This window comes from Camponotus vicinus, unplaced genomic scaffold, assembly GCF_025532165.1.
Source record: "Camponotus vicinus isolate PSW18456_S1 unplaced genomic scaffold, iyCamVici1.0 SCAF_8, whole genome shotgun sequence".
Taxonomy (NCBI): Eukaryota; Metazoa; Arthropoda; class Insecta; order Hymenoptera; family Formicidae; genus Camponotus; species Camponotus vicinus.
The window spans coordinates 2,974,626-2,993,284 of NW_028141980.1; the positions used below are offsets into that span (position 1 = coordinate 2,974,626).

The 18,659-nt window shown below is 39.7% G+C and overlaps 3 protein-coding genes across 3 annotated transcripts; all 3 read left to right on the plus strand.

Moving 5' to 3' along the window:
• The first annotated feature begins 224 nt into the window (after window positions 1-224).
• Window positions 225-8,855, plus strand: LOC145976283 (uncharacterized). The gene is given in 5 exon segments (XM_083107353.1): window positions 225-253; window positions 288-533; window positions 628-881; window positions 1,332-1,413; window positions 6,041-8,855. Coding segments are annotated over 5 exon segments (3,426 nt in total).
• Window positions 8,856-10,233: 1,378 nt separating this feature from the next.
• LOC145976284 (uncharacterized) lies at window positions 10,234-12,333 on the plus strand. Its single transcript, XM_083107354.1, has one exon. The coding sequence runs from the start codon at window positions 10,234-10,236 to the stop codon at window positions 12,331-12,333; it is 2,100 nt and encodes a 699-aa protein (XP_082963480.1).
• Window positions 12,334-12,409: 76 nt separating this feature from the next.
• On the plus strand, window positions 12,410-15,383 carry LOC145976286 (uncharacterized). The gene is made up of 2 exons (XM_083107355.1): window positions 12,410-14,600; window positions 14,707-15,383. The coding sequence occupies exons 1-2, from the start codon at window positions 12,410-12,412 to the stop codon at window positions 15,381-15,383; spliced, it is 2,868 nt and encodes a 955-aa protein (XP_082963481.1).
• The last annotated feature ends 3,276 nt before the right edge of the window (window positions 15,384-18,659 follow it).

An 18,659-nucleotide genomic window follows, 5' to 3' on the forward strand; every position in this document is an offset into this window, starting at 1 on the left:
CTGGTTGTTTTAAAAATATTTTATACCAAATGTGAGTTGCATGTGCGCTTTGGTTGAGTGAAAAATATGGTATTTATGTTGTCAAAACATAATTTAATTTGCGCCATAATTAATTTTTAGTAAAAGATTTTAGATTATACAAACAAAGGATTGCACTTATTTTTCAGATACGTTTTTTAAATATTTTAAAAAATTATTTAATTATATATAATTGAAATTGTTAAATGTGGCATTTTATTTTTTTGCATAAGATTTAAAATGTAATAATCTATGTATATAAAATAAGATTTAAAATATAATTTATTTATTTTTCTTTGCAGGCGACAATTGTTGAAGAAATTGACGAAAACCCAAGAAGCTAATAACTCCAATATTATAAAGCTTACCGAAGGTACTGACGACGAATTCATTGATTTCTGTAAATCAATAGGATCACCCAACATGGATTCGAAAATCAGTACCCAGGTAATGCAATGCTTGGAGTCAAATAAAGGTACGTATAATCAAAATGACAATTGCGATGATAACAATTCTCTTGTTATTAACAAAGCCCTTCTACACAATTCTTGTATACAAGAAAACTTGCCTGAAGGCCGTCGCATTGTCGATGACAATTGCGATAACAATTCTTGTTATTGACAACAAAGCCCCTCTAGACAGTTCTTGTATACAAGAAAATTTACCCGAAGGCTGTCGCATTGTCGACATTTCTCATATGTGGAATGAAATCTACAGAACATTTAATAATCATATGAAAGGAATAGAGTGCTAGTTTAAAGATTGGAAACTCATAAAAACTGAAACCGAAACGTTCAAGACGCATTTGTTCTTCAAGTGCCAAATGTGCAATACTGAAGCCAACTTCTGGTCAGAACCCGAAACTCCCCCTGGAATGCATGGGGGGCGTGCGCGGACGCCCCGCTGTGCGATACCCTCTGGACCCGGTCGCCGAGGGCGGGGGCCCGAGGCGACCAGGCGGGTCCACGAGGAGGGTGGGAGGATGGTATGGCCCCATCCCCCCACAGTTAGGAAGGAGGGGGGAGGGCTACGCCCTCCCCCGGGATGGAGACCCGGCGGTCAACACCAAAAAGGCCGCCGGGTCCTAAGCGCGGAGGGGAGACCAGTCGGGGATGCCGATGAATTGCATCAGCCAGTCCCGGGTCCCCGCATGCCCCTCCAGACGCGCGGAAGGCTATCCCTGGGGTTTTAGCGGGTAAACCGGCGCTTATGGCCAGCAGTCCCGCATAACCACCGCCTCTCCCCCGAGGGTGCGGGGGTATGCATAAAGCATTTCCCCAGGGTTACCAAAAAAAAAAAAAAAGAACCCGAAGAGCCGAAAACATTAAGCATTGATATGGCTGCTGTAGCAGGAACTGTTACAATAGGAATTGGCTATGCCCAGCTGAAAGAGCTGTGTACAGTTATGAATATATATACGTTCATTGACTCCCCTCGGGGTTGCAAGGCGTTTTGCAGGGACGTTCCCAACCCTTTACAGCACTTATAACTACTCTTATTCTACTTATCACTAATCCTTAACAACTAACTACCCTGCCTAACTGCACACACACACGCTCGCGCATTCCCTATCCTGTGGGCTTTTGTTTCCGTTTACAATTTTCTCTTTACATCCATACCCTCTCTCTCATTCATTCTCCCTCCCCTCCCCCCTCCCTCCCCCTTATCCCCTCCAGCTCCCTTAGCCAACTTTCCCCTTCCCCCTCATCCCCCAATACCTCTCCGACCATTTCCTGCCACGATTTCCCTCCCCGCCAGTCCGCACATTCCTCCCACACATATTCCCACGTCTCTTCCCCAACTCCACATACCCTACACTTTCTTTTTTCCTCAGCCATCCAGTATTTCCCTCCCCTCATACCGCCCCCCAGTCTATATCTGGCCACTCTTTGCCACCTACTTTCCCCCCAGCTCTTTTTTTAAATACCCGGCACCCCCTCTCCCTTTATCAAGCCATACCACCTATTAAATTTTGCTTCCCCTATCTCCTTCCACCTCTCCTCTCTTTGCCTCCGCCTTTCTCTCCCATACCAATCTTCCCCCCTCCACTGCCCTTCATCCCTTAACCCCTCTACCTCCTCTATCTTCCAACGCCCACTTTCCACCGCTTCTTTTCTCTCTTCCTCCCAACCCTTTAAACTCTCCCCTCTTTTCGCCCTTCTCCTCATTTCCTCCCAACACTCCCTTGCCAGACCCCTCCTCTTCCCTCCTCCAGCTTTTTCTCATATACCCATGCTCTCATAACTGCCCTTCCTCTTAGTTTTTCCCTTTGCACCTCCTCCCTAATCATATACCCAGGCGTGCACCTTTCCACTCCCAACACCCACCTTATATATCTTTCCTGCAACCTCTCTACTTCCCCTCTTTCCCTCCACCCCCATATTTCAACTCCGTAACTTATCACCGACCATATCAACCTATCAAATAACCACAGTCTTCTGCTCCAATCCCCACCAAACCTCCTCTTTCCAATCCCCCAAACCTGTCCTAGTAATGCCGCTCCTCTCCTTACCCTCTCTCTTACGTGTTCGTCCTGCCTCCCATTATACTTTACTACGTAACCCAAATAATAAAATTTCCTCACCTCCTCAATTTCCCTTCCCTTCCATCTCCAGCTCACCTGTTTCCACCTTCCACCCCCCTTCCTACAACGCATTACTTTATATTTCCCACTATTCAACACTAGCCCCTTTCTGTCCAAATAATTCTCTAATTTTCCCATCATTTCCTTCAATATCTTCCTCACTCTCCGCCAACATCGCTATATCGTCCGCATAAGCCAACGTATACAGGGTTTAGCAAAAGTGTGGAAACCCCTTAATATTTCGAAAAATACGCATTTAAAAAAAAATGTTTCATACAAAAGTTATAGGGTTTTATGTGGCGCATTACACAGCAACATTATTATGACCTCGAATAACGTTGTCAAGGTTATGTGAAGGTCACCTCCAACTTTTTAAATGGGACACCCTATATGCTTTTGCATATTCTTGTAGCTTATCTCGAGAGCTTTCCAAAACACTATAATTAAGTTAGTTTTCATTAAGTACTTTCCGAGTTATGAGGCTTCAAATCATTTCTTAATTTTAAACCATAAAATATTTTGTAAAATATTCATTTTTCGATTATCTTACCTTAATACTTTTATGTACAAAATAATGAGACGAATCAATTAGTGTAAAGAAAACACATAGTTGTTTTTAAGAAAAAATATGTAATTGTTAATTGCAAATTAGCCGCCGTCGGTGCAGATCTTGGTGGTAGTAACAAATACTCCAGCGAGGCCCTGGAGGACTGACGTGGAGAAGGGTTTCGTGTGAACAGCACGAGTCAGTCGATCCTAAGCCCTAGGAGAAATCCTATGTCGCATATCACTGTGTTAAAAAGAAGCATTAGGTGTGAGGTTTGGATAGCTCAGTGGTCTAGAGCAGTTGCCCGGAAAGCGAAAGACTCGGGTTCGATTCCCGATCCAGCCACTTGCGCCTCACATATTTTTCTAGTCTGCGAATATTGTTTTCTAGCAATTATTCGTTAGGCTGAAAAATGTGTAAATGCTCTCTCCACAGGATATGCGTTAATGCCGTTGCCACGGATGGATTCTGTCGCTTGTTGATCAAATGGGCGTAAAGACACGTCCGACCTCCTCCCACATACATCCCTATCTTTCTCTGGATTCTCTGAAACATTTTTTTTTTAAATGCGTATTTTTCGAAATATTAAAGGGTTTCCACACTTTTGCTAAACCCTGTATATCTTCCTCCCTCCCAACCTAATTCCACCCTAGCCCCCTCCTCTCAGCTCGTCATCAATATCCGCCAACAGCAACGTAAACAAACTCGGGCTTAACGGGCACCTCTGTCTAACTCCCCTTCCTGTCCAAACCCCCTCTCCCAGCTCCTCCCCCACCCTCACCCTGCATACCGTCTCCCCCAGCAACTCCTTGCATCTCCTCACTAAGCCCTCTCTCACTCCCCTTTTCCTCATCTCTTCCACCAGTACCCTCCTGTCCACCGAGTCAGAACCTGCCTTCAAATCCACGAACAACACTACCATCTTCCCCCTCTTCCCATTTACCTGCCTATTTATTAAGTAATTCAACACATAGATGTTGTCCGTGGTCCCTATTCCTCTCCTAAACCCCGTCTGACTCGGCGGCAGCAAGCCCTTCCCCTCTACCTCCTTCCTCAGTCTTTCCGCCAAAACAGCACCGTACACATTGTACGCTATTTGTGCTAACGTCACCCCACTGTAGTCCTCCATTTTCTCCCCCTTCCCCCTTCTTTCCTATGGGCACTATAATTCCCTCCCTCCAGTCTTCCGGCCAACCCTCTCCTCTCCACACCCTATTACACCCCCCCCACAACCATTCCTTCACCACCTCCCCTCCAAACTTCCAAACCTCATTTGGAATCCTATCACTTCCCATCGCCCTCCCCTCCCTAAGCTTTCCCACCACTTCCCCCACTTCCTCTCTCCTTAATTCCTCCTCTTTCTCCTCCCTCTCCCCCTCTCTCCTTGATCTCATCACCACCCTCCCCTCCACTCCTCCCAATAAATCCCTAAAATACCTATCCCATTCTTGCATACTAATTCCCTCGTTCAATCTCTTCCTCCTCTTCCTTTCCCTATTTACCACCTTCCATACCTGCTCCTCTGTCCTAACCTCCTTTACCTCCGCTTCCCATCTCTCCACTTCCCTTCTTTTCTTCTCCTCACACAACTTTCTTCCTCTCTCAAGCCCTCTTTCCCTTTCCCTTGCCCTGCCTCCCAACACCTCCCTCTACTATCCCTAAGCACGTCTCTTATCTCATCCCACACCCACCACTCCCCCTCTATCCATACCTTTCCCTGCCCTATCCGTACCCTTTTACCCTCTTCTCTTACCTTTCACGCAATTTGATTTACCCTCCATTTTATCTTCCTTTCTTCCCATGTCAAATCTTCCTCTATCCAAGTACTTTCGTCTCTCAATTTCCACTTATTTCTCATTATTCTTGACTTCTCTTCCTCACTTCCTACTTTTACTGCCATATCTCCCTTCTCTCTCCTTCCCGCCTCTATTTTTCTAATTTCCTTTATCTTAACCTCCACACCTATCTTTTTCATCACCTCCTCTATTCCCCCCCTTATTCCTCCCGCGTCCTTAACCCTTTTATCAAAATGTTTCTCTTCCTTCCTCCCCTCTCCTTCACTTCATACCTCCTTTCCAGCCTTTCCACTCTCTCCTTCCAATCAGGCTCCCCCTCCGCTTCCCTCTGCACCTTTTCTTCCCACACTTCCTCCTTCTTTTGACTCCATCTGCATTCTCTCCAATTTTCGTTCCAAATCCTCTATCCTATTCATAAACTCCTCTCTCTCCCTACTCCACTTCTCCTCCCTCGCCCTTAATTCGCTCCTTATCTTCTCTACTTCCTCAACCATTGCCTCCCTTTATCCACTCTCTTAATTCCTCTCTCACTCCCCTTAACCCCTCCCTCAACTCCTCTTCCAATTCTCTCAACATCCCTTTCATATCCACCTCTTCCCCCCCTGGCAGCATTCTCACTACCTTCCTGCTTTTCTTAAGAAAGTCCTCGCTCCCTTTTCCATCCGCTCCTTCCTCCTTCTCCAATGTATCCCTTTTCTTCTTGAAAAGCTCGTCTATGCACCCCGTACTACCGTATCTCTCCCTCCCTAATTTGTCCGCGAACTGTGCCATCTCTTATCCTCCTACTCTATGGCCGTGCTGTATCCCCTCGTTATCCCCGAACTCCCCAGAATTCCCCAACTCCTTACCCTAGCACTCTATACTCTTCCCCCTCTACGTCTGTCTCTCTAACCTCAACCTTCCCGTTTCTCTTCTGCCTTCACGAGCCCTCTCTCTGAATCCTCCACCCTTCCTCCACTTTCACACCTTCTCCCTCGTTCTCTGCTCTCGCCCCTCGCTCACCACACTCTCTCTCTCGCTCTACCTCTCTCACTCGCACTCCACTTTTCGCTCACAAAATCCGTCGTCTCACACCTAACCAACCGGAAACGGAAGCCGTACAGTTATGAATATTCCTTGTATATCCGAGCCAAAGTACATAGAGAATAGAGAAGAGTTAGTCGATGCTTTTCAAAAAACAGCCATCGAAAGTATAAAAATGGCTGGCGAAGTTGAAAAGCAATTCGCTCTTGAGAGAAACGAAGTTATAAACGGTATTCCGTATATAACAGTTGTGGCGGATGATAGTTAGATAAAGAGATCATATGTTAATGCCTACAATTCTCCTTCCAGTATCGGAGCCATAATTGGTTACCGTACCGGAAAGACTCTCTTCGTCGGTATCCGCAATAAATTTTGTACAATATGTGATATAGCAGAGCGAAAAGGTATCAAACCAAAAGCTCACAAATGCTACAAAAATTTTGATCGCAACGAAAGCTCCACAAGGATGGAGAGCGATGCTATCGCGGAAGGTTTCAAATGTAGTCTCGAAATGCATGGGCTGATTTATAAAACAGTTATTGCTGATGGTGATAGTAGCGTTTATCAGACCATTATTGATAACAAACTATATAGTGAACAGATGGTCACAGTAAAAAAAATAGAATGCACGAATCATTTACTTCGCAATTTATGTAAAAAGCTCAAAGCTGTGGCAGAGACGACTCAGCCAAAAACGCAGAGGCAGCGTGGCTTTATAGAGTTGCGAAAAATTGTGAAAAACAACATAAAAAATATCAGAAAAGAGGTAGAAACAGCAGCCGAGCTACGAAGAAAAGACCAACAAACACCTCAACATTGTAAGGTTATGGAATTGCAGAAAGATATATTGAATATTCCTAGCCATGTTTTTGGCAAACATAAGCGATGCGAAGCACGCGGTCGTATATGCGAAGAGAATGATAATAAAACGAACAAAAATCATGTTCCATTATTAAAAATACATGGTCTGTTTCGAAAAATAGAAAGCGCTATCACATATTTAAGCGGTTATTATTCCGACAGCTTATTGCTGAATTTAACCAATAATCCTGCCTATTTAACCTAAGAATCGTTTAATTCGATAATCTGCAAAGAAATTGGTGGAAAGCGCATTCATTTTGGTAAACGAGGCTCTTACAATGCCAGAGTTGCGGCAGCAGCTGTGCAATTTAATACACAACAAGTCATTACAGAATTGCATAAAAGCATGAATAAAATTGTCCCATCTATTGTTGAGAATCTGGAAAGGAATCGACAAATAAAAATTGCGAAAACCAGAGAATCTCGAAAAGTGCAAGGAAGGCATAAAAATTTCAAACGAGAGACAGGAACAGATCGTTATTATGGTCCGCAGTCTCGAAAATCAGATCTTCCATCTGATGTATTTGAATAACTTCGGCAAAATCATTTAGAAAAGTTGTCCGAAAATGCGAGAAACTGGAAGAAAATTGAATTTGATACGAGAAACCAAAGTGACTCGGAATTATGGTTATCATTGAGACGAGAAATGTTGACCTCATCCAATTTTAGAACTGTATGTCGCATGAGACCGACAACGTCTTGCGCAGCAACAGTAAAAGCCATTTTATATCCTTCGTTCATTGATAACGCAGCCCTAAAATATGGTCGCGAAAAGGAAGAAGTAGCAAGGAACGAATTGGCTGAAAAAATAAATAAAGAAATAAAACCTTGCGGATTATTTATTGATACTGAAAATCCGTGTTTGGGTGCTTCTCCAGATGGAATTATTGACGAAAATGGTCTAGTGGAAATAAAATGTTCTTTGTCAACTGAGCGTTTGACAGCAGAAACAGCTGTAGAGACATTGCCTTCTTTGAAAGGTATCTTTGATAAAAAAGATCCACATAAAATGAATCGAAATCATCGATATTTTTATTAAGTTCAAGGTCAGTTGAATATAACATGGCGAGAATATTGTATTTTTGCTATTTGGACTCCACAAAGCATGAAAATATTGCGCATTGATGCAGACAATATCTTTTGGAGAAATCAAATGCTGCCTTTCTTAACACGTTTCTATAACGAATGCATGCTTCCAGAAATCTTGGACAGTCGTCATAATAGGCATATGCCAATCAGAGATCCAAGATATATTATAGAAGCTAAAGAAGAAGCAGCAAAAAAATAGTGACAATGAGTCGAACAAAGAAATATAGTAGAAAACGAAAATGGCATAGAAGAGAGCAAACAATTCAAACCAAACGTTTCGTTAATAGAAGCAAAAATGACTGATACTGCTGATATCGTTCTGAATAAAGAGCAAGATGATGATTGTATTATCATAAGTTACTCACATAATGAACGAGATATATCTGAAGACGTTATAAAAAGAAACGAAAAACTTTTAAATACGTTTGCTCCTCTTTATTTGGTAAAGCATAATGTCTTGGGTATGACAAGTCAATTAAACGACGAATCGTTGGATCTATTTTTGCGTATTATAAGAGAAACTTCTCATTTCGAAACACAAAGTGTGTTATATTTAGAATATCCTCACATGATTAAAGCTAGTCGTAGTGATAATAGCTTACAAATAATTGGAGGGAATTGTAGTAATCATTGGAGATGTATTTTCTTTGACGGCACCAAACTTCGCGTGTACGATAGTCTACCTGGCTGTACATACGATAAATTGGTAGCTAAAGAGAAAAATTATATACATCTTCGTTATCCAATAGTAAACTCGAGTGACATAATTTTTGAAAAAGTTCAAACACAACCTGATGGCATATGTTGTGGAATTTTTTCTGCAGCCTTAGGAGGCAATCCTTGCGAGGAAAAGTACTCAAAAAATGTAAAATACATGAGAGAACATTTTTATAAAATTCTAGAAAGCAATAAACTCTCGCCTTTTCCAAAAGGATAAATTATCTAAAAAAATATATACTCTGGTAAGAATATAGATTTTAAAAATCTATACTTTACAATTGTCCAAAAAAAGCTGCATCAATCTCGATTGCAAATTATAATCGGAGAGACGAAAAACATATATTGGTTGCGTTCTTACGGGAATGGACAGGGAGGGGTCCATTCTATAATTCAGAATATTGTAAAAATATGTTATTCTGTTGCAATCGAGACAATGTATTGTAAGTGTGTGTGTATACACACACACATATAATATTGAAATAATACATTTTTATCTGTCGATTATATCGATTAAAAAAAACGAACTGTATTAGATTGTAATTTACTAGAAAAGCTACATTATAATATCCAAAATGTATAGGTATTATGCATACATATCTGCATGCGTCATATACATTTTTTATATTTATATACACGTATGCATACATAAATAATACACACACACACACATATATATATTTTTTTTTATTTGATACAGTGAATTATCACAAAAATAAAACATTTTCGGATGAAATGTTTCATATAAAAATTGTAAGATTTTGAAGGGAGACAATATCGTGAATTGTTCTTGAGTCGCGTTTTTCTAGAATATTTAGAGAGAGGTCAACCTAGTTTTTTTTAACCTATCTTATTTTTATTATATAAATCGAATCCTCGCAATATTCAACATAAAAAGTTCTAAAATGGCTAGAAAATGAAAACTGTACGAGTTACTTTATAATTGATATAATTACATAAACTATGAAATATACCTCATAAAATATTCATTTTTTTTTATATTTTTACCTCTATCTATGTGTCCAGTAAAAGAACGCATTCTTCACAGATGCACCTCTTTCTTCCTATTTTTTAATTGCGCGCGACAATAAGTCCCATTATAACAAGAACTACAGCGCCGCTGGCGGATGGACGAAGAAGCGGTGGAAAAAGAGGCGAGACGAGTCGAGTCGAATGCGAGCCATGAGACAAGGCGCACGTATTGTAATCACTTTTAATAGAATAAAGTCAGTAGTGAAAAATACTGTACAAAATTGGTCCTTCGAGCCGGATTATTACTTCCGCAATCAACAGCAGCGGTGCGATTCATTAAGCATTATTAATCGTACGGCGACGCAACAAAGGGATACACGATAGTTCCTCGTACTACGCAATCTTCAACAAGGAACGAGCACGAGAACACAAAATATCCTGTCATAATTAAGCAGAAGAAAAAGTGGAAAGGCGTCAAAAATTGATAACGTATCTTCCACGATAATTTGACGAATAGAATTTCAAAGGATCTACGGTAACTATTATTCAACGCATTACTGTAAGTCTGTTTTTATTCAATACTTCTGATTATTAAATCTTTCTTCATGCAATCAAATAAAGACAGAATGGCTAATAACGAATTGATAGCTAAATTAAAACGGGCTCGCGGTATCATAAAGGGGCAGTTAACGCGTGCACATAATTGGATAAAGGCTTTCGATGCGCAAGAGCAGCAAATTGAAGGCGTCGAAGTCAGATTATCTACGATAGAAAGAGCGTGGGTAGAATTCGGAAAAAATCAAGATACACTTGAGGAGGCCGATCCAAATGCTGTCGATGATGACAAGCGCGAAGCTTTCGAGTCGGAATATTACGCAGCTAGCGCGACAGCAAAGGCGCTTATCGCGGCGCGTCAAAGAGGCGATGAATCTCAAATTACCGGCGGTCGAAATTCGGGTCATACAAACAATTCAGCGGATCAGATAAAGTTACCTCCGATAAATTTACCAACATTTAACGGGTCTTACGATCAGTGGCCGAACTTTCGCGACACTTTTAAAGCAGTAATAGATGAAAATCAAAATTTATCAGATATCAAAAAGTTATATTATTTACGTTTAGCTCTAAAAGGTTTAGCCGCGGAAATCATAGCTTCAATTACAATGTCGGCAGACAATTACGAAATCGCGTGGAAGCTCCTCGAAGGGAGGTTCGAAAATAAACGTGTACTCGTACATCACCATTTGCAAGCGCTAATTGAGTTTCCAGCAATTCAAAAGGAGTCTCACGCAGCATTACGTCAGTTGTTGGACACGATGGAAAAGCATGTTCGTGCCTTAAAAAAGCTCAATCAACCCACGGAGCATTGGAGTACAATCTTGGTATTTCTGTTGACTGCGAAGCTCGACAGCACCACAAAACGCGCATGGGAAAATAAAACCTCATCGAAGGATGTCGCCAGTTATGAGCAATTTATTGAATTTATCACTAATCGTTGTATAATGTTAGAGACTTTGCAGCTCGATCAGCAAAAGGGAGCCAAAGTTACAGCATCAAATGCTAATAGCAAAATTAACAACGCAGGCAAAAGGGCAGTCGCTGCAGCTTCGACATCAGAAGCTCATACGAAATGTCCAGTGTGCGCGGAAGGTGACCATAAGCTTTATCAATGCCCGGCATTCCTGAATTTGACACCACAAGTAAGAATTAAAAAGGTTCAAAGAATAAAAGTATGTTCGAACTGCCTCCAGAAAGGTCACAAATTAGAAACATGCAGCTACGGTTCATGTCGTATTTGTTCTAAGAAACATAACACACTTTTACACTGTAACAAACAATCTGACATTGTAAAGGCGAGCGGCGAGGGACATCCGGGAGATTCGTTGGATGACTCGCTACAGTCCGGAGGCACGCAGCCTACCACTATTGCACATTGCGCGGTACGTACTAGTGAGCGAGGTTTATTAGCTACGGCAATCATCAAAATACAAGATGCAGCCGGCGAATCTCACGAGTGTCGAGCGTTTCTCGATCCTGGTTCGCAAACAAACTTTATAACTCGCGATCTTTGTAACCGAATGCAATTGCCTCAATATAAAAATTATTTGCCAATTCGCGGTATTCATGGTACACAAACGATAGCATTTACAGAAATTCAAGCAACAATATTGTCGAGATTCGATACATTAAAAGTAAAGCTCAAGTTCTCGGTGTTACCAAAAATAACAACACAATTGCCGCTCTCAAAAATAAATATACACAAGCTTAAAATACCTGAAACATTAACATTAGCAGATCCATTTTTTCACGTTCCGGGAAGAATCGATGTTTTGCTTGGCAGCTCTATCTTTTGGAATTTATTAGGAGTAGGGCAAGTCAAATTAGGCAAAAATCAACCCGTCGCTCAGAAGACAAAATTAGGTTGGATAATTGCAGGTCCTATAGGTTCCGAAGAATATAATAAACCATCAGTAATCTCAATTGCAATGCTGTCATCCACAGATACGATCGAGAATCAGCTGGAACGATTCTGGCACATAGAAGAAGGTGCTCCATTCACTGAGCCATCCGAAAATGACAAAATTTGCGAGGAAGAATTCGTTCAAACACACAGGCGTAATTTTGAGGGACGATTCGAGGTGCGATTACCATTTCGAGGAAATATAGAACAGCTCGGATCATCTCGCGAAATTGCCATTAAAAGACTTAAAGCCTTGAAGACTTGAACGCAAATTCGACAAATCCACAAGTCTAAAGGAACAATATAATGAATTCATGTGTGAATATCAAAGTTTAGGACACATGACAAAGGTGGCTGAGGGTGAAGAAGGCACAGCGATCAATTATCTTCCGCATCATGCAGTAATAAAGGAGGATAGTGAGACAACAAAACTTAGAGTCGTTTTCGATGCATCAAGCCCTACGTCAGCTGGGGCACTTAACGATATTATTCGTGTCGGTCCTACAATACAGCAGGATTTATTCGACATATTATTAAGATTTCGTCAACATCAATATGTCATTACTGCCGATATACAAAAAATGTATCGACAGATACTTTTACAAGAAGATCAACGCGATTTACAAAGAATAGTATGGAGACAGAAACAAGATGAACCCATTCAAGAGTTTCAACTGAATACACTAACCTATGGCCTAGCTAGCGCGCCGTATTTAGCCACAAGATGCTTGTTGCAACTCGCGATAGAAAATCAAGAGCAGTATCCAGAGGCTTGCAGGATGTTACGCAATGATTTCTATATCGACGATTTATTATCCGGAGGAGATTGTGTAAGTACTCTGAAGAAGATCAAAATAGATCTAACTGACATATTGCATTCAGCAGGATTCACCCTACATAAATGGAACAGCAACGAGTCATCGATAGTGAATAATTATTTCAAATTGCCGACACTGCCTACCGGTAATGAAATCAAGACATTAGGAATTTGTTGGAATACGACGAATGACAGTCTTCAATACAAAATTCGAGCTATGGAAAAAATGGAGCGCCCCACGAAACGATCAATATTATCAACTATCACACAAATCTACGACCCACTTGGTTTGATGGGTCCGACAATCATTTGTGCAAAAATTATTCTACAGCAACTGTGGAAATTGAAACTAAGCTGGGATGAATCTTTACCATTAGATCTTCATACAACCTGGATTAGATATCAAGAAAAAATGGAGAGCATGAGTCTAATTTCGATTCCACGGTATGTTATATGTCCTGAGACGCAGATAGAAATGCACGGGTTTTGTGACGCCTCAGAGTCTGCATATGGAGTCTGTATTTATATCCGAAGCACGGATAAGTCTGGACAAATTCATACGCAACTCCTATGCGCAAAATCAAGAGTAGCTCCATTTAAACAATTCACCTTACCACGACTTGAGCTCTGTGGAGCTTTGTTACTGGCAAAACTCGGTCAGAGGGTGAAACAAGCATTGTCAATCAACATTGATGCCATTCATTATTGGACTGATTCGACAATAGCACTAGCTTGGATTAAGCATAGCCCTGAAGAGCTGCAAACATTTGTTGCCAATCGAGTAGCCGACATTCAACGGATCGCACCCGAAGTTCATTGGGCTCATGTAAGATCACAAGACAATCCAGCAGATATAATATCCAGAGGTACAACGCCAGAGGTTCTAAAGACACTTAGACTATGGTGGAAGGGACCAGAGTGGCTAGCCATGGAAGAGATAGATTGGCCACGTGAATTCACATCACCACCGGACAGCGTGCCTGAACTCAAGAAACAGACAATAGTTCTTCAGTGCGTTCAATCAAATGTCGAGTGGTTCACAAGATTTTCGTCTCTTACTAAGCTCACACGCGTCACGGCGTATTGTTTACGATTTCAAATAAACACCTTGACTAAAGAATCAAGGAGATACGGAGCTCTATCAGTAGAGGAATTAAAGGAAGCCACGACGACACTCATACTAATGGTTCAAGCGGACGAATTCGCTTTGGAAAGAGCTAATCTTCAGGCTAACAAAGTAATCAACAAAAAAAGCAAGCTTATCACATTAAACCCATTTCTCGATAAAAGAGGAATCATACGAATAGGCGGTAGACTTCGTCACGCTAACATTGAATACTCGCGACGTCATCCGATAGTGCTGCCAGCAAAACATCCGTTCACTGAATTAGTTATTCGTGATACTCATTTGAGACAACTGCATGTCGGACCGCAAGGCATTCTTGCGCACGTAAGACAGTCTTATTGGATCCTTTCAGGACGACAAGCGGTTAGACGAATTTTTAGAAAGTGCATAGTATGCTTTCGCGCGCGTCCTACAAGCATAGAACAGATAATGGGAGATTTACCAAAGGATAGAGTTAAACCGTCCCGAGCATTTTTGCATTCTGGACTACGCAGGTCCCTTCAATATAAAGATATCGCGAAACAAGAGCGGGAAGGCCTACTTATGTATTTTCGTGTGTTTCTCCACGAAGGCGACACATCTAGAAATAGTTAGCGATCTATCGACTACGGCATTTCTAAATTCATTAAAGCGATTCATTGCAAGACGCGGAAGATGCGCAAAATTATTTTCGGATAACGGATTAAATTTTATAGGTACTGACAATGAACTCAAGGCGTTAGTCAATATGATAATAGCTGAAAATGAAAAAATCGAAAAATTTCTAGCGGATCAGGCTATTCAATGGACCTTCATACCGCCATACTCGCCCCACATGGGTGGACTATGGGAAGCCGCTGTCAAGGCAGCAAAGACACACTTGACAAAAATCGCAAACAATCGGTCTCTAACTTTTGAGGAGCTTTGTACTATTTTTGCGCAAATTGAAGCGATTTTAAATTCTAGACCATTATATCCTATCTCCGATAATCCTCAAGACTGCGAGGCACTGACACCAGGACATTTCATTATCGGTGAACCTCTTAATTCATTTCCAGAACCTGATTTATCAGAGGTACCGACAAACAGATTAACCAGATTCCAATTATTATCACAAATGCGACAACATTTTTGGAAGCGTTGGTTCAATGAATACCTTACTCAATTGCAAAATAGATATAAGTGGCGAGATTCCAATAATGAGATTATTAAGGTCGGCGCCTTGGTGTTATTAAAGGATAAAGACCTACCACCGTTAAAGTGGCGGTTAGCAAGAATCATTGAAATCTTTCCGGGCGATGACAAGCATATACGCGTTGTAAGCGTTAAAACATCAACCGGCATTACAAAACGAGCGATCAATAAGATATGTGTATTACCCATGGATGAATAACTTTAACTGCGCACATATATATTTTTTTTTGGACTTTATTGTCGTCTCAGTAGGTAACGAACCTTATACTCGAGTTCTATTATTTTGTGTTTATTATTGTATCCTTAATCAGAACACTATTGGAAGGTAGACCTTCCAAGGCGGGCGGTATGTCCAGTAAAAGAACGCATTCTCCACAGATGCACCTCTTTCTTCCTATTTTTTAATTGCGCGCGACAATAAGTCCCATTATAACAAGAACTACAGCGCCGCTGGCGGATGGACGAAGAAGCGGTAGAAAAAGAGGCGAGACGAGTCGAGTCGAATGCGAGCCATGAGACAAGGCGCACGTATTGTAATCACTTTTAATAGAATAAAGTCAGTAGTGAAAAATACTGTACACTATGCATAAAATAATGAGAAATAAATTACTGTAAAAAAATACATATAGTTGTTTTCAAGAAAAAGTATGTAAGTTGAAATTAGGAGCTACATATTTTTTCCTTGAAAACAACCATATATTTTCTTTATACTAATTTTTTTCTTTATCTTGTGTATAAGTATTGAGGTAAAATTATCGAAAAATGAATATTTTATGAGATATTTCATAGTTTATATAAAATTATATCAATTATAAAATATCTCGTAAAGTTTTCATTTTTTAGCCATCCTATAACTTTTTATGTTGACTGTTGCGAGAGTTCGATTTATATAATACAAATAAGATAGTTCAATTAAAAAAAACTAGGTCTAAATATAATTGAAAAACGCTACTCAAGAGCAATTCACGATATTGTTCCTCTTCAAAATCTTACAATTTTTATATAAAATATTTTTTCAGAAAATGTTTTATTTTTGTGATAATCCACGTACTGTATCAAATAAAATACCTTATATATATACGTATTATGTATGTATGTATGCATACATGTATGTAAATATAAGAAATGTATATGACGTACACATACAGATATACATGCATAATACATTATAACTACCTAGATAACCAAATCTGTTAGAACAGATTTTCGTCAAATGCCCATTACAAATTTTAAAGGCAGAAAGATTACAGTTTGTATAAAGAAACTGATATATTCAATTATGTTGCCAGCATGTCAGCAGAAATACAACAAAAGATTGTCAACAGAAACAAGCAGAATTTGTTGATATAACTGACGGCAGATTGATAGCAGAAATTGAACAGGATCTGTGCGGCGCAATTTGACAACAGATTGTCGTCAGAAACCGAGCAGGATCTGCGCAATGAAATTTGATATCAAATTCTCGGCAGATATAGAGTAGAGCCTGCTGATATATGTATAACTGACGGCAGATTGATGGCAGAAATTAAACAGGATCTGTGCGACGCAATTTGACAATAGATTGTCGGCAGAAACCGAGCAGGATCTGCGAAATTTGATGTCAAATTATCGGCAGAAATCGAGTAAAGCCTGCAGATATAACTGACGGCAGATTGATAGCAGAAATTTAACAAAATCTGTGAGGCGCAATTTGATAGCAAATTGATAATAAAAATCGAGCAGGATCTGCGCACACAATCTCTGATAGCAGATTGACGGCAGAAACGGAACAAGGTTTGCATGATTTGATAGTTCCTTCACTTACCGCTACATGAGTTGTACTTTTTCGTAATCTAATTTCTGTCAGAAATATATATAAAGTCGCGAATATGAATAAAAGACTAAAAATATAGTAATTATCATTTTAATTTCTATCACTTTAATTTCTGATATCTAATACAAGCAGATGAGATTCAGAACATTAAACTGTGTTAAGATTATATTTAGCGCAGAGGAATCTCAATCTTTTAAGATTGATAATAATTTAATAGACTTTGTATAAATATCAGAATAATACAGCTTTATTGTAATGAAACTCAGTCTTATACCTTTAATACCGGCAATACAAAAATAACAACCTAACGTAACGTAAGTTCCGCAGATCAGACATGGCAGTTTTAAGTGGAACAACAAAAAAGAAAAGGAACGAATAATAACATATATATGCTAGTAACTCTGTATATAAAATAATAACATAGTATCATAAGAAGTATATAAGAAAGAACATAAAGAAATAACAGATAAATAAACTATTTATCTTAACAAACTGATTGAAATCAATATGATAAATGGAAAATTATTCATGTACTACCTATTTGAGGCATAAAGCAAGAATTTAATTCTAAATAAATTACATCTCCAGTTTTACAAGTTACATTTACTTTTATCATTTACTTTATTATTAATTTAATTAAATTGAATTAGTCCTTCGCTATATGAGATATAACTACGATATAACAATATTACATTAACATATATTACGATATGACATATGTCATTTTAGAAGAAAATTGTAATTAACTTGCCGATAATATTCTTATTTAGCACCTGTAATAATCAATTTTGTTGCATTTATGTAACATTAATAAAAGTAAGCGCAAATCTTGTGCAGTTTCTGCTGTCAATTTGCCATCAAGTTGCATGCGCAGATTCTGCTTGGTTTCTGCTGGCAATCTAACATCAAATTGCATCGCGCAGATCCTGCTCGGTTTTTGCCGACAGTTTGTTGACAGATTATGTTTTACAGACTCTGTCGCCAAAACAAAAGCTTAATGCGGACACAGATGGCTACGGTTCTGGTGTGGGATTCTGATCGAATTTGCTGCCAATCTGCTGATAACCTGCTAACATTTTGCTTACTGGGTAGATATTATAATGTAACTTTTTAGTAAATTACAATCTATCTAATACAGTTCGTTTTTTTTCCAATCAATATAATCGATGATTATATAACATCAATGTATTATTTATATAAACAAAGCATATATATTTTTGAGCGTATAAGTCAATATTTATATATATGTAATTATATATATGTAATTGTTCGAAAATCATAAAAATCATCCCGGATTAAAATTCTCATAATATTTCAAATAATATTCTATAATTCGAAAATTCGAATTTAACGGGCGTCGAGAAACTTCTCGAGATCTCTATTGATCAGAAAAACTCGACCGTTCGAGTTTTCTCTCATTTTTTCATCACCTAAGAAACGCGTGTCATAAACATTTTTACAAAACAATGCCAACCGCCATTTCAACGCTCGCGTCGCCTACGCATGCGCAACCGCGCGACGTGATCAGCGTGAGCGAATCAGCTGATCAAAAATTGCCTCGCGCATGCTCACCGCAAAATTAAATACGTCAGACCTCAGCGGCGCCTATCACGCACGGCGCCCTGAGGTCACCGCTAATCTTCAAAATAATTGGCCCTCGCG